Source organism: Molothrus aeneus, chromosome 26 (genome assembly GCF_037042795.1).
Source record: "Molothrus aeneus isolate 106 chromosome 26, BPBGC_Maene_1.0, whole genome shotgun sequence".
NCBI classification, from domain to species: Eukaryota; Metazoa; Chordata; class Aves; order Passeriformes; family Icteridae; genus Molothrus; species Molothrus aeneus.
Genome location: NC_089671.1, coordinates 3,427,798 through 3,450,460, shown reverse-complemented (window position 1 = coordinate 3,450,460; position 22,663 = coordinate 3,427,798). Strand labels below are relative to the sequence as shown.

Below are 22,663 nucleotides of genomic sequence, written 5' to 3'. Positions count from 1 at the left end.
TATTTTACATGCTGTAACAAACCCAAAATATGCACAAAACATTATTTACTGATATTTGAGTTAATATCTTCTGGTAAGTAGTAAGAGGAAATATCAAAATTTTTTATCTAAGTGAGAGGAGAAGATTGCATTAATTACAGTGTTCATCATTGCAAATAAAGTCTATTTTCTTCTCTGCAAGTAATAAGCAGATGTGAAATGAAAGCCTAATTGAACCTCGTATAAAACCTGCAGGTAGCAATTATTATTTAAAAGTATATCTACTTTAAAAAAAAGAGATTATACCCTAAGCCAGTAACAATATTCAAAACCTAAAGTAAAAATCAAAACAATAGCAAGAAAACATTTAGCTAAATCTAAATGGTGTCATTCAGAACAAGAACTTTCACAAATAAAGCACAAGTTGTTTTATAAAATTTTTATAATACTCTTTACACTTGATACGATTATGTCAATAATATAGATCTGCTTATTATTAACCCTTATTATTAAGAGTTATTACTAAACATGCAAAATTCATTGCATGAAGCATATGTAAAATGTATTAAATTCCATTCTCTCAATAAAACCAGTTTTAGGTGCTGCTTTTTTCAGGCTTGATTATTCTACAGCCCAAAGTTTTCTGAATTAAAACCGATTATTTAAGACTAAATCTCACTTGATTTTCATGAGTTATTCTGGAGAAATCAGGAAGTCACTTGGGGCTGCATTTTTTGTTAATTTAGTATACATAATGCTTTCTTCAATTTACTGTCCTACACTGCAGACTATAAATAAACACATGTAAATAAGATATAAGGAATTACAGTTTTGTTTTACATTCCAGGTTAATAAATTTCATAGTAAAATATTGGTATTAGAACCAGTTAACAGTAAACTTGAGGAGTGGTGTAAATGAAACCAACTGAACAGACAATGGCACCCTGGATCACAGAATAATCTCATGGAGATTAAAAATTCACAAAAGTATTATTAAAATTATTACTATTATCATTATTATTATTATTATTATTATTAAAGACAAAATTTCACCCTCGAGTTTATCACATGCTACTCATAGCACAAATCCTAGAGATGTGGCCACCACCTCAGTGCTTTTATTTGGGATTTTACAGGATCAGTTCACCAAACCTCAGGGTCTAATTTGATTTCATCCCCCCTCCCACCCATTCCCAACTGGTTTTTTTTCCCCTGCCATACTTTGCAAACACTTTCAGTGCTTTTTTTGCAATGCCTCTCCCCCTGGCGCTGACCCCGCTCAGTCTCTGGTGCTGCCCCTGAGGTCTCCGGGGAGCAGCTCCCACCTCCCGGCATCCACCCCCAAGGAATGAATACTTGAGGTGGCTTCTCATTCAGACCACGTGTCAGATGTGCTTCCAACACAACAGAGTGGAAAAGGGAGCAAAAGGACAGTGGGAAGTTACAAAATAGAGAACGTACCAAAACATGGGTAATTTCAACAAGTCAGTGGCGACTTCTAGAAGAAAAAGTGGGCACCGTACACTAATTTACCTCCTGTTAAGAGAACATTGCTGCTGCAAAGCCCAAATCCTGACTAAGTGGCCCTTCCCTCATCTTCCACCCTCTAACCCTACAATTTCCAGGCCCAAATGGAATCAACGAGGCGAAAGCCTAAAAATTGTAGGGTTACACCTGCTCCCCATGGCGGGATTTGTTCTGCTGTTTCATGCTACATTTTCTACAAGGGGGTGCACAAACTGGGGGTTGACATAAGAGAACCCTTCAAAATCTGTTTGGTCTATGTTGGCAATGACCAGCTGATCTGGAGGCGTCAACACCGGCTGTCCTCGTGTGAAGAACTTATCGAAGTTTTCAGCCCCTTTGCCGCACTGCAAGGAGAGAAAAAAGCAGAAAAAAAGGCTGAAAAAAGTCAGCAATACAACAGCAGAGTTGTCAGGATACATGCAAGGCATGTTTCTTATGAGTAGTTGAGGGAAAATTTTCTTTTCAGATATTTTGACAAAAAAAACCCCGACAAACAGTGAAGTTTTAATAGCTGAATCCTGATAAAAAGCAGTCAGAAAGGTTTTCATCCATCAGCATGAGGTGACGAGATAAAGAGGCCTAAATATTCAGCATTACTGGGATACAAAAGGAAAAAGGAAATATTTTGATAAACATATGTTGGCAAGAGATACTTTCTTTGTCAAGTTGTTTCATTCTTTTTAAAAGCCTTATCGTACGAAATTAAATTTTTCCTGTTAGTCTCTAGTTCCTTTACAATCTGCAAAAAGCTTAATGCAATTCATTTATGTGCTTTGAGTCTTCACTGAACAGGCTCTGAACTCCTGAATTCCTATAAATTCATAAATTTATTTTTATTTATAAATTTAGAAATTCACAGATTCCTATAAATTCAGTGAACTCCTATAAATTCATAAATGATAGCAGGAGGGCTGGGCAGGAGCACATCCTGGACAGGTTCTTGTTCCAAAACTTGCTATCACAGGTTTCCTCCTTTATTTTCTTAAGAGACTCATTTTGGGGCAAAGTCCAGCCAAGAAGGGGATTAATACAGCTACAGCCTGAGCACAACAAAAGAAACCAGGTTTGTAGAAAGAAGCCTTTGGAGGAATGCAGAAAAGACTTGATAAGCAGGGAAGTATGATCAGAAGCATGCTAAAAAACAGAAAGATGGTACCAGAATGAAATTAACTTATGTGCAAGAAAAAAAAAAGGAATATTTGAGGTAAAGGAGGCATTGAATATTGTGGAGAGGTGAGGAGGGAAGTGCTAAATGTGCTCATTTCAAAACTACTGTAACAGATCTTTGGACAAAGCTGGCGTGGGATAAAGGCAGTGAATGTTTCTTCCCATTGGCCTCACCCTTTCCTCTCTATCCATCCCTTTAATGTCCCTGCATGTGGATATGAAGGGTAAAATTCCATTATTATCTTCAGACTCAAGAGGATAACTTGGAAAGGACAGAATATGGCTTGTACAATAGACCAATATGAAATATTGTTTTTTTTCTGAATGAATGCAACACGGGCAAATCTGTGCATTTGTAGGAGGATGCACTGGAGAGGGGCCACTGAGGGCATTCAGAGTGAGAGGTCTGGAAACAGCCCAGGCAGAGTTTCCAACCTTCCCACAGAGCACCTGGCAGGAGCTGGGCCGGCCCTGCCACCTGAGCTCAGCTCTCAAGAACTTCTCCTGCCTCAGGCACACGTTGGCTCCTATTCCAGACCTGAGCTCAGGTCCTGGAGCCCTGCTCACAGAGGACACTTGTCCAGCCCTGGAAGAGCACCAGCCCAGGGACACTGCACCATGATAAAGCTCATGGGGCTCTGCTTTCTCCACCCAGGGTGGGTTCTGCACCACTCATGGAATGCCCTGGTGCCCACTGAGCCTCTGCATTTTGGAACTGAATCTCTGGAAAACAAGAATGGAAAGAGCTCAACTTTGACAAGGAGAAAACTTCTGAATTATTGGCATGTAGCCCCAAATGAAATCGAATTAACTTAGAGGCACAACAGCCAGCTCAGAGCAGCCACAAAAAGAATTTTTTTTATTGCTAAAAAGGAAATTTTTGCTAAAAAAGATGTTCTACAGATAAGCATCATCCTGCAATAAAATTATGCTATTTTCTTTATTTTTAATTTTTTCCCTCTTCTTTTTTTCAGCAAATGGAAAGTATTCAAACAAGCTGGACATTGTGCCCAAACTTCCTGAGACCATTAGGTCTCTCACATTGCTTAGGCTAGTAGAGGCTAAGAAATAAATCACATGAAATATGGGTATATTTTGGGTGCAAATAGAGTAACTTTTAAATAAATTTGTATCTTCAATGTTTTTGTCTTCACATTAAAGAGTAGCACTGAACCTTAAGGCATTATTAGAGTACAACTGAAATTACAGAACTCCTCAAAGCCCTAAACTTGGGAATAAGAGTAAAATGTCCTTGCCAAATAATCAGTCTATGCCTATAACCTGTGAAATGTCAATCTGGAGGGGAACATGTTATTTACAGCACCCAACTGCTGACCAAAATCTGCAGCTCTGTGTTCGAGTAAGGACTGTGGAAGCAGCAGGATTATTCCTGCAGGAAAGCACTTCCCAGAGAATATGTACCTACAAAGGTTTCCCAAAAAATATCACCCCAAACAAAGCCTATAAATACACCCATATCTTCAAACAGACTAAGGGTTGTGTGTTTTTTGCTTTCTAAAATCAATATCCATCCCTGGAGGGATTTGAAACTTGTGTAATGTGGTGTTTAGGGACATGGGTTAGTGGTGGGCTTGGCAGTTCTGGGATAAGGGCTGGGACTTGATGATTTTTAAGGTCTTTTCCAACCTAAACGACTCTATAACTGAATGATACTGATACAAATAGAATCAGAATGAGCTATGCACAGCGTATGCAAATACTGGACTTGGATTTTAAGTTATTTTTGTCCAGGAGAGTCGGGCTCTGTGTGAATCCGCCTCGGTGTATTTTAATAGCAGCCTGTGCAAACAAACCAGGTCATGATAACCAGGGAGACAGAGCACAGCTCTCTGGGGAGGAGCCAGGACCTGCCAGGAAGCTCTGATGGAACCAAACCACACCTGAAGCTTTTAGCACCTTCATGCTGGTGTTACTTTGAACTTCAAGGAGAGTCTAAGCACTCAGCTCCTGAGCTAATAGAACTTACAGATGTGAAGGTAGGTCTGCTTTATGATCAGCTTTAAATTTGACTTGAGCAGCATGCAATGAAAATCTCAAATAAAATAAGCCCTAAGAGGTCCCCTTTGCTCAGCCAGCTCTGGGGAAGGGTTGGCTGGCAGCACCCACAAGTTCTTCACTTATTTACACCCTTCCCTGCCTGCAAAATCCACACCATATAAAAAGGTATTTCCTTTAGCAATAAACACCCTTCTCAGCTTCAACTCCTGTTAATGCAAAAAAGTAATTTGTATGAAAAAAGTGAAGAATAATTCAGGTATTGGTGTCCCTCTGTTCATTAGTTTGTGACAGATAATGGTGTGTCTGTATTGGCAAATAAATCAGTGTAAGAGCAGTCATCCTACACCTGAAGTGCTAAAGCCAGCCAGGATTCTCAGCTGAAAAATAAAAGGGTTACAGAAGAAAGGTTCGGTGTTAGGACATAACAATTTACAGCTGTTCCTTAAAGCTTGTGTTCTTGTGTGCAAACTCTTCTCTTTGCCTGTCAATGAAGCACAGTACATGCTGAAAGAAATTCTGGCTCAACAAGCAAAGCTCTTCCAATTCTATTATGCAAACAGCTCTCAGGTAAGGACATCTTTCCACTAGCTTGGATTTCTCAAATGCAGATACATGTGTGCAAACCAGTAATGAACATGGAAAATAAACCAGGGATTCATCTTGCAAACTGAGCAGACATTGCTGTAGGATGGGGAATAAAAGCCCCTGTGCTGGGCTACCAACCATGGAGAAATTCACCCTCTAATCCAAGCCCCTCAGTCAGATCCTGACTTTGGATGTTGCTCAGAGGAGACAGTTGTTAACCTCATTTATGACCAGTCTCGAGTGGCTGATGTGGATGTGCCAATTTTCCCCGTGTTCAGCTCCTCACATGGTGCACGACCATCCAGGCAGGGCTCAAACCATTGTGAGGCTTTTTTGCCAAGCACAAAGTTCCCCAAGTTCCACCCAAACACAGACAGGCTCACAGACAGCTCTGCCCTCATCAAACGGCCTCAATTCCGCCATGGCCCAGATCTGCAGCAGCAACCCCACCCACAGGGAGCAGGGCTGCAGCCACAGCCCGTGAGGGAAACGAGGCCTCAGGTTTGAACTTTTTCTGTTTTTCAGATTCTGTGCTGCTTTAGTGAGTGGGTCTGAGCTTCACATTATGGGATGGTGAGCTTTGTGCACAGAGTAGGGAGACAAAACAATTCCTGCTCTAGCTGGGCACCAAGGACAAATGATCCAAATTTCAGGCCCAAGAGCACAAACAACGTGGGCTGAAGAGAGAAAAACAAGAAGGATGGACTGGATGGGATGGAGCAGTCATTGAACAATTAGCTCCAATATTCAAATGGACCAAAACTTATAAAAAATGTGAGATCTTGTGACCTTTTTCTTCCATCTTGGAGCCACCCAGGCAGAGCCATGTCTGTGGCTCTGGTACTGCCAGGGTGTGGCCTTTGAAGGCACTTCAGTAAATATCCTCTTTATTCCCCTTAACTCCATCCAGCCTCTGTTCCAGCTCCTTAAGGCATCAGTTTTGGTGACCCAGATGGGACAGTGAGGCATCTGGACCTCTGGCACCTCACTCACCACTTTAGGTTTGAAAGGTGGCTGAATCTCTCTGTTCTCCAATTTCTCCCAGTCAATTCTCCTGAAGAAAGCATGTTCCCTGATGTCTCTTTCACCTTCCAGGCCACAGCCAAGGCGTTTTGCAGGATGTTTAGTCATCAGCTGTTGGGAAGAAAACACCAAACTATTCAGTTTAATGCTGGAAGGAAAGTGAGAGGGACTTTTCCCTGCCTGCAATACTCTTGCTCCTCTCCTGAAGATAAACACTGCTCAAAAAATTGTTTTGAAAAGCTAAAATGAATTTTTTGGAGAATTTTCTTGCTTCATCACTGGAGACAGCAAATCAGCAGCAAAATTAGGGGCTACACTGGGGAAGTTTTTCCCACTGGGCAGAGGTTGCTGCTGGAGGTGCAGGTGGTGCCCAGGACCATCCTTGCTGCCTCACAACTCACTCCTGAATTCCACCTCCAGTCCCTCAGATCAGTCTTACAGATCTCCAGAACAGCTCCTGCCCTATCTCAACAATCAATTAAACATCATAAATTCCAATGCACTAAAGCTCCATGAAGTACAACCCCCCCACACTCCCATTTCATTTTTCTGGGGCTTGTTCAAGACATCTCATTACAGAGCCTCCAATTCTTTGGCACCCAGCTGACAACATCTAATCTGTGTTTCCTCCCTTGCATTCTTAATGACATCCTGGTCAATACCATACCCAGTTACAGAGATTAAACAGACCTGGGGAAACAAACCAGCCCCAAATCCACCAGCCTGGTGTGATTAGAAATTAGAATGTGCTCCCTAATTAACAAGTTCCTCAGCATTTTCCAATTGGTGTGTACACTGGGAATTGTGCAATGTAGCCTTAAACCCTCACCTCCAGTTTTGTGGGGACTTTTTAAAGCTCTTTTACAAATTATATATGATTAATGTACTGCTGGGAGTGATACCTCAACAGATCTTCTTAAAACCCCAGTACCACTTTAGTCTCCTTCCAAATGATGAGTTGATCTGATTCCAATTTTGAACCTAAAATAAAAGTGACTCTAAGCAGGTTTGGGAAGCAGCTCTGCATTGGGCAGGAATCACAGCCTTCTTCAAGATTAACAGCAACATTCCCATTTTTGTTACCTTTTCCAAACCCCTTGCTTTAACAGTAGGTGATAAAAGAAAATGAGAGTATTGATTCCAGTAGTTTTAATTCTTTCCGAAGTTGCTGCATTTACCAAAACCAACAAACTCTCAATCAGTGGAATGGAAGTCAAGCAGACAAATCAATTCCAAGAGCAGAGTGGGCACGTTTGTCTTGCCCAATGGTGCCCAGTCCTGGGACTGCTGAGCTACCACTGCCTGCAGGGGTCAGAAACTTTCTCATATTGACTCCTTAGCTCAGGAAGAACTCCCACTGAAACCTGAGATCAATTTGTCAGTTTAGCAGATGAAGAACATGTCAGTATTGCAGAGACTTGCTCAAAATCTCAAGGTGCAGGGTAATTTTAGCTTTCTGCCCTGCCTTGACACGAGCACACAGAAGCAGCAAACAGGGGAGCTGAAAACAGGGCAATTTCATCAGGTTCAAGCTGTGCTGTTTGAATATGTGATTGTCACGACAAGGCAGCAATCTGAATGTACTTTACAAAAATACATCATGTTTATTTTTTGTTGGCCAGCACATCTACACTGGGATAAGCTCCAAAATTAGCATGGTCTTTCATTTTACCTTCTTGTTCCAAACACCTTTTCCTTGATGATTTTCTTTAATGGACTAATATCCAGCTCGTGTATAATACTTCATAAATGGTTGAAAATGATAGAAAGAATGTAAATACCAAATTAACTAAGTGCAGTGGTATTTCATCAGTGTAAGTCAGACATCAAATAACCCATTACAAGCAGTGGATTGGAAAAGCTGCAGACTGATGGTGCTCTGGAGAATCACATGGAATCAAAGGAAAGTCAAATGAATTCTTTTTTCTTAAGCTAATCCCCTGAAGACAAATCTATTATTTTCCTCAAAAGTTAAAAAAAAAAATTAATTTAGTATCTAAGAGCAATTTTAGGCCACACAGGTACCACTGGGTCAGAATTTCGCTATGGTTTCCTTGCATTTATGCTGAAGATTTTCACATAAGCTAATCTTCACCTACATTTAAAATTTGTTCTCCTCAACTCCTGAGCTCTGATGCTGTCATTAGGCATTCTGGGCTGAGGACTGGCTGGAGTATCTCCAGCCAAGCTGAGAAATCTCACCCTGCAGAACTGGGGCTGTGCTGCTGTGGGCTGAGAGGCAAAGCAGGGGGAGACTCTTCACACCATGGTCCTGTTTATAAATTCTGCTCTGCATTTGGCAGCCACTGACTCTGACATTTGTTCTTTCCATAAAACAAACAGGCACAGTGGGAAGAGCCCAGCACTTACCAGTGACACCAAGTGACAACACAGCTCAGCACTGCCTGACAGAAGTTGCACTTTAAAATACTACAGTGCTGTGTCAGAGCCAGGCAAACCCAGTGACTCACAAGGACTGCCAAAAGGAACTTAATGAAAAATAACATTTTATCTCACCCCCTTGCAGATGGAGACTGCTTCTTTGGACAGTGACTTTGGGTAGGAAACATTATGCTCCATTATGGACTGGAATAGTTCATCTTCATCTTCCCCATCAAATGGAGGCTGTTGAAAATAAATCACAAGTGAGTAACTCACTGAGTTTTCCTTTTTGTGCTTTTAAATTCTCCACTTTTTATGAAATGGCATGACAACACCATGCCCAAAAACATCCATATACAGCAATGCTCCTGGTCCAGGAACATCCCCCAAACCCACAGCAATCTGCAGCCTGGATATCTGCTGACCCAGAAGCTTAGTGTTTGACAGTCTCAGATTAAAATCAAGGAGAAATGCCCATTTCTGTCCCAAGAATGGCAGCCAGGTTAATGAAATGTGTGCAGGATTATCTTTGTCATCAGCTTTAATCCATTTTTAAAGCTACTGTGCACCAGACAGGCAAAATACTTCAAAGGGTGAAGTCTGGAGAATAACTTTCAATCACCTTGTGCTAAGGTATATCCATTCCTCACTTCATTCCAGTTGGACTCCACTTTGTTTTATGTCCTGGCTGTGGATTCTGCTGCTGAGACTATCACAAGAAAGGGCTGCACTATATTTTAAAATACAGGGGTGGGGAAGTGCCCATGGATAAATCCCCAGGATATGGGCCCTGTGCAAGCCCAGCTAATGATAAATCTCCTTTCCCACAAAGCATTCAGATGAACAATATTTGCAATTCAGCCTGCAAATGTTAGCAGCTGCAGTTGCTACACACTAAAACTTTTAAAATGTTCACTGGAATTTTGCAGAGAAACTCTTACAGGCATTTCTTACAAGTGTATGTTTTAAGCTAGGAAAATGCCTGCCTTTACCTAACACTCCCTGAAAGCCAATTGCAGGGATCTTTTTCGACTCAAGACTAAGAGAACTCCTTCAGGCTGGTGCTTTTCTGCCATTTCTTGCAGCACAGGGCTGCTTCCCCACCCCAGTGACTCAGAGCAGCCTCTCATTAACTGTGCAGAATGAGGGGTCTGTAACTGAGCACATTTCCAAGTGCTCAGACCCATATTTTACCCCCAGGACATACTGTACAAAAACTGTATTCTTGGGACTTAACTGCAATGCAGAGCTTATACACACTCTTATTATGCTTCCCTGTGGTTTCAAACTCCTAAATGGTATTTCTTCCACTTGACATGCATTTTCCTGCTCAAGTGTCTCCCTTTCAATTCTGAAGATGCCTATTTATAACATTATTGCAGTACAAAGGAGCTGTATTCAAAGGCTGAGCTTGATTATGTGGGTGCAACATAAAGAGCTTAAAGCCTAAATACATTCTCAGTTGAGTCAGTCAAGAGTACAAGGAGATAACAGCAGAATGAAAGGCTTCAATCCTATCCTGTAATGGTCTAAAGCTTTAGGGAGCCTTGAAACAGAGCAGCCTTGGAGGGCAGGAGGAGGTCACAGAGCACGGCAGGGGGAATCTTACCTGGCCAGCCAACATCTCATAGAGCAGCACACCATATGCCCACCAATCCACAGACTTCCCATAGGGCTGGTAAGCAATAATCTGCATAATCACAAAAAAAAAGCAAAGGAAAAACCCCTGTGTTAACTCACCCCAGCATTAGGTACATGTGTGACATGCAGAGAAGGACAGATTTCCTTGAAAAAGGCCAGAAAGACAATCCTGTAATCCTCACTCCAGCTAATCACGGGTTTCAGTGGGAGTTGGATTGTTTTGCAAGTGTTAGGCTAAACCCACCCACACCCTTGGGTACCCTGATATCTTGGAAAATACAGCTCAGAGACTTCCTGGGATGTGCACTTGAGGCCAAAGGAGGAAGCATGGCAGCACAATGCAGGAGACAAGGCAAAACCATTATCCCAACTGTTTGTGTCAAAGTCTGAAATCATGAGGCTTACTTAACTTATGGACTATCAATAATTAAATAATTTCAATAATTTATTTTCAATATTTGTATTTTTGTTCTGCTGTAAAAGGAATCAAAACTTAGGAAAAGAGCAAACCTCAAAAAACCTCAGTTAAGTTTTCCCAAGTTGCATGATTGTGATACTCAGGACAAAACAGCAGCTATACCAAAAAGAAAGGGGGTTCTGCTGTTCAGACAAATGGAAATGTCAAATATTTTCCATGCTCTGGGTTCACATGTGACTCACAGAGCAGTACAAATTGAGTTGTGACACAGGGAAAGGCTGCAAGTGCCAGCAGCACCCAGGTCACCCCCTGCGTCATCCTCTTTAATCAGGGCCTCCTCAGAGATCAGAGGTCGTTGATTTAAGAGCAGCATTTGGTGATGCTGTGGAGGAGTTTGGAGGTGCAGGTGCTCCTCAGATCTTTCTAAACAACTGTGAAGGGACTCTGTGAATTGGGAAGGGATGGAGGACAGCCCAGTCCCTGCCCATCCCCACTGAAACAGCATCAGAGCCTTTGACTCCAACCTCTCTCCCTCTGCTCTGGAATGAGCAGGGAGCTGAGGCAGTCACAGCTCCAGAGGGGCTTGCATTTCATTCTCCTGTTTGCTCGTGTTTTTATTCTTTGTGAAATAAATTGCCCAGTCAAGTACACATCACACATCCTAAATTTTTTAGTAGTCTGAAAGAGAAGTTGAACTGCCAGGTTCTGTAGTTGCTCAGGAAAATAGTGAGTCACCAGTGCAATAAAGCAGGACTGCCTGGCTACTAAAGAAAATTATGGTCTCTGTGTGGATATATGTCCTTGCTTGAGATACAGCAGCACATAATTTAAAAATTACTGCAATATTTCTAACCCAAGGATTTCAAAATCAATTGTGCTTTGGAATGTATTAGACAAGCAGAGATAATAACAAGATTCTCATCTGGAAGACCCTACATAAAGGCAGTCCATATTATTTGTCTCTTAGCAGTAATATAGGCTTAAAAAATATTTGGGACATTCATTTCATCTTATAGTGACATACTTGGTTACTCCCCCTTCATTTCCATCACCAGTAAGTTCCTGCCTTTTGATTTATTAAATCAATATTGCCTTTTGAAACACCAAACACTTTCAAAGTTTCATCCAGGAAAAACACTGGCCTTTACACACAGAAAATGACAAAACATTTCATCCTCAGTCCTTCTCTGACAATGGCTTCCAGCCTTATGGAACAGAATATTGTATATAGAAAGGGGATATTTTTCAGGTCATTGTTTTGCAAGGGCAGAACATTTTGTACAACAAGTGCAGTCCAGGTATGTGGTTTTGGGAGGAACAGCTTCTTCCAATTAGCAAATGAGCAAAAATGGATCCACAGCAGTGAGAAAGAGAATGCTGCCACGCTGCCAAGGTTCTGTACCTGGCAGCCAGGTCTGTTCAGGAGCCCACAGCTCAACTTCTGTCCCTGGTGTGAAGGAGTTTGATGGGATTGCTGAGAGGAGGAAATGACTTAAATGCTGCAATGCCATGTCCTACAGTGAAAGCTGTACCAGAGCACCCAACAATGCTGATTTTTATCCAGCAAGGGGTGAGTCAAGGCTGGATTCTTCTCCAAACAGCATTCCCATCAGGAACTGCAACCTCCCCTACGAAATCTGCCTTTCTCTATCTGGAGAAAATATCAAACAGAATCAGGAGAGGCAGAATTAACATGAAAAAAGCTCCAATGGATGCTCAAAATCACACAGTTTTTCTGCTGTTTGAGCAGAGCAGTGCCCCTCTGAGCTGGCACACACCTCCCTGGCCTGGATGGAAGAGTGGGAATTGAGACACAAACACAAATACAACCACCAGGGCTGCAAGAGTCCCACTGCAAATGCAGTGACACCACCTTTTCCACTGAATTATCTCCATGTAGAAAAGGTGCTGCTGTCACAGTCTGCTGCATGGGGAGTTTGCTCCCTTTAATCCCATCTCAATACCCCCAGTTTGAATCAGCAGCTGGGTCCTGGGGAGGCTGTGGCTCAGGGAAAGCCAGACCAGCCCTTTGCCACGTGTGGAAGCCATGGATGAGCTCCTTGGACTGGGAGCTGCTCCCAGCACCAACTGGGAAGTGCAAGCCAGAGGGAAGAATGCTCACTTCAAGGGAGGATTTACATGTGGGAGGAAGCAGATGAGCCTTCAATGTACACTCAAACATGCATTGGTGTGAAGTCAGCAAGTTCTAAATGTTGTGTTTTCAGTAGCTCCCTCCTCATCACCCAGAATTCATCGAGTGCCACCTCCCAGCTGCTGCACTCAGAGCCACCCCTGCCTGCCTTGCAGCAGCTGCCAAAGTCATTCTGTTCTACCTGCATGGACAAATTCTGGTGTCTGATGGAGCAGCTGGGGTATGAGGTGAACCTGTCCTGTCTCACCACGGTGTGCAGAGCACACCCAGAGCAGTGAGGGAGCTCCTGTCCCTAGAGATGAAGAACTGCACCCTCCTCTATCTATTATTTCTGATTTTCACTGGCCAGGCAGAAGTGGAAAGTTGATGGGATCATTCTCTTCCCTCCTTCTCCATCATTACTTTAAATGATTGCCTTTTTCATGTCCTTTTGCATTTCAAATGTCCCATTTTACCCATCTATTGCCATGCATTAAGAGCTTCTGCCTTTCCAGGTTCTGTGCATTTGAGCACTCAGAAAGAGCACAGGAATTTCTCTCATCAAGCAAAATTGGCAGAAGGGGTTGCTTTTTTCCTTTTTTTTCTCTATTTTGCCTCCAAGGAAGGCACAGTTAAGAGCAGGACACAGAGATTAATATCAGCAATTTGTAGGAATGTTTAGATCATTGCAGCTAGTAGCCAGTTGGGATGAAAAGATTATATCCCAGAGGCAAGAGGAAATCTTTTGTGAGCATATATGATGTCTGCTGGAAAAGTTAAAACTCAGTTATTAAAGAAATAAATATTACTATCACAAGAAACAGTCAAATGCACTTTCCAAACCTCTGTAATACCTATTTGCCTCCCACAATCCTGGCAAATTCAGGGTTGGAACTAAAGGTTTTGAGGCTGTGAGATGGAAGAGAAGGGAAATGGAGTTTGTAATTTGAATTCCTCTGAAATTCAGAATCAGCACTGTGGCTGCTGCAGGGATGCTGATGGTGGGGTTCTGTGCTGGCAGAATCCCTTCCCCCTAATCCTCCTGACATCCATCTCCTCCTGTCTCACTTGACTGGTCAAGGAAACACAAAGTACTCATTGATTTCACAGCTATTTTACCACTCTGACCATAAATATTTAAGTTCAGCACATCAGGAAATACTCTGTACAAGATAACCACTTTCTGCCTGAGAGAAGCTGTCAGACCTGGGATCCCACCAGTTTAACCTCTGCACACTCCTCAAATTGCACAGCACAAGAAAATTAGCAATAATTCCAGCCCATTATACACCCAGGTAACAGCAAGTGGCAACTTTCCCACTCAGAGGAAAGGGAAAACATTATTTTGCAGCACACCAAATTGGGGGGTTCACTTTGCTGAAGGCAGCACTGCATTGCTCTGCTTTTCCATGCAGAGCTGGGACAGGGGACACCAGCTGAGCTGTCCCTGCAGGGTCCTGGCAGCTGTGTGTTCTCTGATCCATCTGTGGGCAGGTCCTGCAGGGCAGCGTGGGCTCCCTCAGGCCCCACAGGAGTCACCACATTCTTCCCCAAATGCTGCTGAAAAGAGCTCATTCTCCAGGCTGGAGTGCAGCCCACTCACAGGATTCTACTCCAGATACCTTCAAGAGTTTATTTAGATTTAGCTCCTTTATCTCTACCCAGCAGGGATGTGACAGTGCAAATGAATTCTCATTAAAATCTATTAGAAATTTCAAAATTTTAGCCCATGGAAACATGGGCTGAAACACCCCTGCAAGTGAAACAGGAACCTTCCTTTGAAGTTCATCACAGAACTAGTCATCAAACTGTCAGTCACAATAATGTCCTCAGAGACAAAAGAAAATCAGCCAATTAAACAAAATAAAAGCAAATCTGTTTTTAAGATAACAGACTAATTTCCTCTCACTTACTGGATGTTTTGGTAAAAGGCTTATTTCCTTATATGAAATTTCCAAATAAAGTAAAATAATTTGCTCCAGCATTGAGCCACACTGAGCATTCTGGTATTGACAAAATGTTCTTTGGCATTAACTGGCACAAGACAATTGCCACAGAAAGGACACTTTAATTTGTAATATTGGCTTCATTTATGTTTTGACAGAAGAAAATGAAATACTATTCTGGCTGTTCTGATATCCTGCTGCAAGCAACAGCAAATGGGAAAAAAACAAGGGTGTAGAATACACAACATTTCATGCTGAAAAGCATGAATTAGCAACCGGGAAAAAAACAAACTATTTTTCATTCCAATTTCAGAGATGACAAAATTCACCTTAGACACTAATTTACTTGTCTGTGTATAAATCTCCCCTATTCCAACAAACATTCAATTACAGCCCGAAATGCTCCAGCCAGAGCTGCCTCTTGCTCAGTAGCCAGTGAACAACTGAGTCTCTTGGATCAAGATCCAGCCTCTTGCATCAAATCTGCTGCCAAACAAATCAAGACTCCTGAAAGCTCAGTATGCACAAAGACCAGATTTTAATATTCATATATTTGAATTATATCCAAATCACCACATGTGCTTGTTTTCAATTCTTTAGACCTCAACTACTGAAATACAAATCATACCCAGACTTAACTCTAAGCTCATATTTATGCCAGTGCCTTAAAGCACAACTGGGCTTCTCATGATCATATTTTCATTTCAGACCCACTGCAGTTGGTTCAGGCTTCAATGTCATTTTCAGTGGCTTGAAAGCTGCACAGTATGGCCAAGTCACGGAAAACTCAAGGCAAATTATGGATTTATTACAACAACTCCATTCAAGGCTGGATCTTTCAGCTTTTGGAAGAGGATTTCAATGACAGGAGCTCTCCTGAGACGAGGAGCAGCAACTTGTGGCAGCTTGCAGGACATGGCTGGAGGAGACCACAGTGCTTCTACAGAGAGGTCAGCAAGAAGCTTCAAGACCTCATGAGTCCTTTCCCAAAAACCAGTGAATGATTTGTGTTTTCCTGAAAATGCCAAATAATCCTTTAAATAAAGTTGTGCTGGCAGCTGGGTGAACCTATGGAGGAGTGGATTAAAGCAGCATTGTTTGCTCCCAGTGAAATATTTACTGATCTCAGCAACACCTATGTTTGTATAACTTCACAAACTGCAAAGTTTAGTATAATAATATTTCCAGGCTACAAATTTAAGATCAGAAGTTGGTGAGCCTGTTTGGTTTTTTTTTAAGTTTTTTGGTGAAATGAGCAAAATCTTATCTCACAAAAAGTTAGTTTTTCAATTAACTAGGTATTTCTTAAAATAGTGAATAGTCTTATTTGGTTACATTGCATTAATTCACAAATATACCCAATATACCTGCAGAAGTTAAATGGTGCCATCCATGGTGTAAGAGCCATCCAAACCCAGTGGTATAAAATGTGGAGAGACAATTTCCTTTAAGGGACTAAAAGGTTCTTGAAAGGGTGAGTGTTTACCTCAGGTGCAATGTAGTCTGGAGTGCCACAGAAGGTCCTGGTTGTTACTCCATCCAACATGTGCTCCTTGCACATTCCAAAATCAGCAATCTTAATGTGTCCTTCTGAATCCAACATCACATTATCTAATTTCAGATCTCTGAGGAGAATCACAGTAATTTAAGGTTAATGTTTGGGATCAGCTGGGGTGAGCTTATTCTGAATTAGGAATATTTGCAGCTCTTTGGGAGTGGAGGTTCAGGGTGCACACGTGGGGCTGGCTCAGCCTGGAGGGAGCTGGGCAGACATCTGAGAACGGCCTTAAAATCCTGGAATGGGTTGGAAGTGACCTCAAAGCCCATCCAGTGCCTCCTGCTGCCACAGCAGGGACACTTCCACTGTCCCAGGCTGCTCCCAGCCCTGTCCAGCCTGGCCTTGGCCATCCCAGGGATCCAGGGGCAGCCACAGCTGCTCTGGGCTGCACAAGGAATGAAGAGGTGGCTGTGCCTGATCCCTCATCTGAGACTTTTGGATGTGTAATATTGTTAAACATCACCCAGAAATACAGAACATAGAGTTTACCATTTGCAAGAGGTTTTATTTGAGTGGGGCAGAGCAGAGGTGTCAGAAAGGTCAGGTGAAAAAGGGCTTGGGTTTCCACCTCACCAGCAGCAACACAACAAAAAGAGCTCTACACTGATGGCTTTCTGTTTTAAAAATACACTGAAGTGTTAAAGAAACTGATCATTTGGGGATTTTAAAAATAGTTCAGATATTACTTATGTCAGATCACACTCACCTATAAATAATCCCTCTGTTATGGAGAAAGAATAACCCAATTGAGATCTCAGCTGCATAGAACCTGTGTGGGGGGAGAAAAATTCAACAGATTTCTTATTGCCTCCTGATTTTCTTCTGGCAAAATAAATTGCAAATGAATCATGGTATAAAGGATGACAATATTGTAGCATATGAACTATGTGATTTATATTGTATATATACAGGTGACATGAAAGACATTTCACTTCAGCTGGACCTTAACAGATACATTTTAAGTATTTGATGATAAAATAATGCACAATCTAAAAAAAAATGGAAAATGGCTCCCTGGACCACAAAAACCAGTGCAGCTGGAGCACAGCTTTTTTTGCACTAACTCTGCTGCAAAGGTCCTCATCTCTAATCACAGATTGATGAATTCAGGATGCAGCTCAATGTACATTGCAATTCACATGGCATGAAATAATTTGCAGAAATAGTGTTCCTTTATACAGCCTGTTAATGGATTAATTACACGAAGCTAATTAAAATGATTACCATATAAAATATAATTGCTGAATGCAGTTAAGAGGTATGGAATACTGGTGCCTGTTCGAAGCTGGTTGCTGTGGAACTGTGCAAATTACGAGCGAGAGGATTATTTAAAAATGAGATTAATTTTTAGGCTCAGCACAAGGGAGAGGAAGCAACTGAGCTCTGCAACACTCCATCAGAGGTGTTTGTGAACACGTGTGAAGATGCAGCACAGGCAAAAGCTGTCATGAAGCACCACAGATTTTGCCAAGTGTTGGCAAGTTGCATTAGCTGGAGTCAAGGATGATCTGACACCATCTCAGTTTGATTCTGTGAGCTGTTAAAATGTTTGTCTGCATCTGAAACACTTCTATTTAGAAGGCCTCTCGTTTAAACAAGCCCTGATTGCTTAAATCAAAATGAGAAATTATTTTAACTGAATGCTTAAAGCAGTTGGTCACCCTTGATTTTGAAGTTTGATTAGTAAATGATTTATGAAACACTAACAAGTGGTGATGAGGTATTATAAGGATGGCTAAAATGGTATTGATGGATCTATTCACTCTTAAATATGCTACAGATAATTTTCAGTGGCTTACTCATGTGCCAGATGTACAATTACCTGAAAAGAATCATGCAGATAAACAACTCCTAATTCTTATTAATTCCTCACAAATATATCACAGAAATTCTTACAAGCTATACATTGAATTTATCTTGTATAAACTCTAATTTAGATCACAGAGCTGAGTCTATTTGTACTGCCTTTCTCTGTGACACTAATTCAGACTTAAGTGTTCTACTCACTGTTTTTTTTAGTATTTGCTTTTAAAAACAACATCAGAATATGAAGTAACATCTTTAATTTCCTGCTGCCCTGTTTAAATTCTTGTCACTTTTCAAGAAGCCTCTCCTGGCTTTGTTTGTGCTGTGTTTTTGAATAAATACACAGCTACCTTTGGTCTATGTGTTCAAACAACACTTTAAACACAAACTTCAGATTTTGGGCCTTAAAAACAAACAAAGGCCAGACTGAGTTTCATCCTGAGCCTGGGAAGCAGAAGAAACCAAATCCTCCTAGAGTGTAACATCAAGATGATGGTATGATTCAAATACATCAACACTCACACTGCTTGTGGCTCCTTAAATTTTCCTACTTGCTGGATGTGATACATGAGATCCCCACCATTGACATACTCCATCACAAAATACAGCCGGTCCTAGGACAAAGTATTAAAGAGGCACAGAAATAGATTAGAGACAGGATTAGATATTCACTGATCAGCCAACAAGAAAAAAAAAAGTCACTAGCATGTTATTAAAAAGCTTTTAGGATTATTAGGGAAAAAATTATAGATCAGGAAATGGAATGTTTTGTACAACCTTCAAGAGTAAATGATTGATGAGATCTGTCTAGTTTTGCCAATTTTAGTGCCATGCTTTTACAGATTATTTGTCTCCGACGGTTTCAAGAATTATACAAATATAGCTCAGTCTGAAAAATCTGTCTCTAAAAATAAATGAAAAAAAAAATCCAAGATGGTAAAAAATTCCAGATTGCTTTGAGGCCATTTTTAATTGCTGCTAAGAAGTTTTCCTTTGGAAGATGGTGTGGATGAGGCACTTGAGGACGTGGTTTCATGGGGAATGTGGGCTGATGGTTGGACCTAGTGACCTTGGAGGACTTTCCCAGCCTCAGTAATTCCATAATTCCATGTCATCCAAGAGGCTGGCACAGTGACACTGGGCCATCAGATCAAACCTCAAATGTGTCACTGGGAGATGTTCTGCAATGTGATGGGCAAATATCCACTGCACATATTTATAAGGAAAGAAGAAAAAAAGGCCCCTCAGTGTCACCAAGAAGTGACAGAAAATGAAATTAAATCCACCAACACTGATTCATGACTAATAACCCCACAATATAATAACAGCCATTAAGACTTTTCAAGTCTTTACTTTAAAAGTATTTGTGAACCTTTGGGAATCTGGGCTTGAGGCTCTGACTTAGCAAAGCAGACACATTTAGTCATGCTGGCCTGCTCCAATAACTTCATGAAGGAAAATCTTTAAAACTGTTTTTTATATTTAAGACACAAGGAGTATTTACACGTGAGATTTCTTCACCATTTTCTACGGGCAGAGGCTACCATACGTGGGTTGGATGATAATAAATTTTACTGGAGTGATAAAATCCATGACCAGCAGCCTGGGAAACATCAGGGTGGCAAGAAAATCAGAGCTCACGTACAACTGTCTGGAAACAAGAGTGGAGCTGGGTCAGGAACGGGGGCTTATCTTGCAGTGCCAGGACTCGTTTCTCCACCATGGTGCACTCCACATCATCATCCTGGATCACCACATCTTTTTTCAGGATTTTGATTGCATAGAGCTCCTCTGTGCCCTTCCTGTCTGCCAGCATCACCTGCAGGGCAGAGAAACAGCAGAGTGAAAATCCCCCAGTGCTGGATGCTGTGAATTTTAAACTTTCTGTGCTTAAAGGCACAGACCCACAAGAGAACACTGCATTTGACCTGAGGCTGTGAAGAAGGCTTCCAAAATTGATTGAGAGTACTGGGATTAAGGGTGTATAGTTGGCTAGAAGTGTGTAATATCACAGGGTGGAAAGCTGTGGGATTTTAGAATATAGAAATAAATATGAAGCAAGATGGAGGTTTTAGGGTGGAGGCAGGTTGCTCTTCTTTACCTTCTTCCTTCTTTTTCATGGGTTTGGGTGATGTTTTGTAATTGTGCAGAAAAGTCTGCGTTGGGGGCTTCGAGTGATCAGTTATTGGGTTAAAAGGGAAAATAATCCAGGAGTCAGTTCTTAATTGGAGAGTTTAGTCTTAAAAGCCCTTGTACCAAGAGACTGTTGGCCATTTTGTGCCTTGCTAAGGAAAAGCTGCCCAACTCATGGTTGTGAGACTGTTCTACTGATAAGAAATAATAAACACTCGAGTCTGAACATCAACGACCATCTCAAGTGCCTTCAATCCTGACCTCGAGAAACTGATACCCCAGGCCAGGGAGGGAAGGTCACTCAGATGCCTGAAGATTTAGAGAGATGGCAAGCCAGCTTTTCCTTTAATTTGTACAGACAAATTTGATCAGAACTCCAAAGTCACGATCCTTGTACAGTTCAGACAGCCTGTGCCCAAACCCACTGGTTGGCTGTGGGCTCGTTGCTGAAGGGCTGATAAAATGTTAAGTCCCAGGAGACTTCTTCAGCAAAGGGCACTTCATCACCTGAGTTTTGTTCAAACAGGCAGGAAAATAGCAGTCTGTTCTCTCAACTATTGGATTTCTAATACATATACACACTATTCCTGGTTTTTTCCAATATTCACCCTTACCAATGTTGGTGACTTCCAGAACTGGCAGAGTGACCCAGGTGTTAAAGCCAGAAAAGCAGACCTAATTTCCTTGAAATTGCCAAGAAGTGAGGATCTGAAAGTCAGCCACGAGTTTGCATCTTGCCCAACAATCTGAGTTTTTAAATTTATTTTTATTTTTTCAATATCCCAATCAGGACTAAAGTCTGCTAAGCCTTAGGGTGAATAACCCTACTCCTGTTAAGAAATCAAAAATTCCTTCCTCAAAAATGCACTTTTGACTCTGGATCTTTTTTCTTAGAGAGCTGTTTAGTCATTCTTCCTCGAGCTAAAAAAAAAAAGAATAAAGGAATGTGAATGGATTAACTCTGAAGAATTCCTACCTTCCCAAAGCTCCCCTTTCCAAGAACCATGAGGAAGTTGAAATCTGTCAGCTTCACCCTGTCCAGATTGTTGGATGGCACACTTGAGTTCTTGTCTTCTGTTGAAGTAATGACTTTGTTACCAGCTGGCCCAAGTTTGGCTTTCTGAAGAACATACACACATGTACACACACAAAAACAGCAAAGTGAGAAGAACTGCCCATTTCCTGGCAGAAGGGATCTCTGGGTGGAAGTTAGAGCTGGAAATGGCCAGGTCTGAGGTGGCATTCCCAGGTGAGAGGCTGCATAACAAAATATGCAAAGACACACCTTCAAAGACTCATTCCAGCAATACTTTTGACATTATTGACGGAATTAAAGTGGAAAACTGTGTTCATGTATAACCAGATAAAGCAGATACACTTATCTGGTTAAAAGAGCAAAACCAAAGCAATGCCCAGAAACAAAATTAAAAAATCATCATTTACTTTCAGGCCAAAAGCAGCTTAAATGGTGCTTTTGTTCTGAAAGACCAAAAAAAAAAAAAAAAAAAAAAAAAGGCTATCCAAAAATACCATGCTGTCATGTACATTGGGTATTTTAGGATATAAACAACCTCCTCAAAACATTCTCTTTCCAAATGGAATTCTTCAACAGGTCACTGCATAGCAAGAGATAAGAGAATTTTGACATGCACTAAGAACCTGCATTAAAAATCCCGCAGCGCGTGAGAATTAATGCAGATGAACATGGCCACTTTCAAACCAGCAGAACAATCAACTTTGATTTTCAATCAAGGGTTGATCTGGAAAAGGGAGGAAGGGGAATATTACAGACAAGGGCTGTACCAGACACTCTGGTGTACAGGGGGCTGCAAGTCTCAGTATTTCACATGAGACACCATGGCATGGCTCAAGTAAGCTGCATTTCAAATCTCAGAGTTAATGCAAGAGAAAAAAGTAAGACTCACCAAAAGATAATGCAGGCTACAAGATAATATCCTTTTTTTTTTTCTCAAAATAATCCCATATACCAGCAGAAGCAAAGCCAATAAGGTTTAGTAATTCTTTGGGATATAAGTGCTGTCCCCATCTGTCTGGTGTGTTGGTCTGGTTAATAACCTCTAATATGGTTGATTTACTTTTTGCCAGTGATGTATGTTTGACAATTCAGGGTAACTACTCTTCTCTCTGCTTCACAAAAGGACAATATTTGTGTATTATCCCTCTTTCACAGATGAAGAAAATTACAGAAATGGAGGTTTATTCAAAGTCACACAATACCTCCCTTTAAAAGCCATGCCTGGCTTACCTTTGGCACTGGAAACTGGGAGTTACCAATTTTCCCCTCCTCAGAGGGGTGTAAAACCATAAAATTGAGAAGCACTTGATTC

The 22,663-nt window shown here is 41.4% G+C and overlaps 1 protein-coding gene across 1 annotated transcript in view; it reads right to left on the bottom strand.

Annotated features, from left to right (window-relative positions):
* The window catches only part of PRKCA (protein kinase C alpha), a 145,567-nt gene continuing 122,904 nt past the window's right edge, over positions 1-22,663 (bottom strand). Inside the window, exons 9-17 of the mRNA XM_066565870.1 lie at positions 21,292-21,435; positions 19,828-20,001; positions 18,705-18,796; positions 17,083-17,145; positions 16,305-16,443; positions 10,292-10,372; positions 8,818-8,925; positions 6,271-6,411; positions 1-1,850 (exon numbers count right to left, since the gene is read on the bottom strand). Coding sequence (XP_066421967.1) covers positions 1,686-1,850; positions 6,271-6,411; positions 8,818-8,925; positions 10,292-10,372; positions 16,305-16,443; positions 17,083-17,145; positions 18,705-18,796; positions 19,828-20,001; positions 21,292-21,435 — 1,107 coding nt within the window. The 3' untranslated portion in view covers positions 1-1,685. The remainder of the gene's footprint in view (positions 1,851-6,270; positions 6,412-8,817; positions 8,926-10,291; positions 10,373-16,304; positions 16,444-17,082; positions 17,146-18,704; positions 18,797-19,827; positions 20,002-21,291; positions 21,436-22,663) is intronic.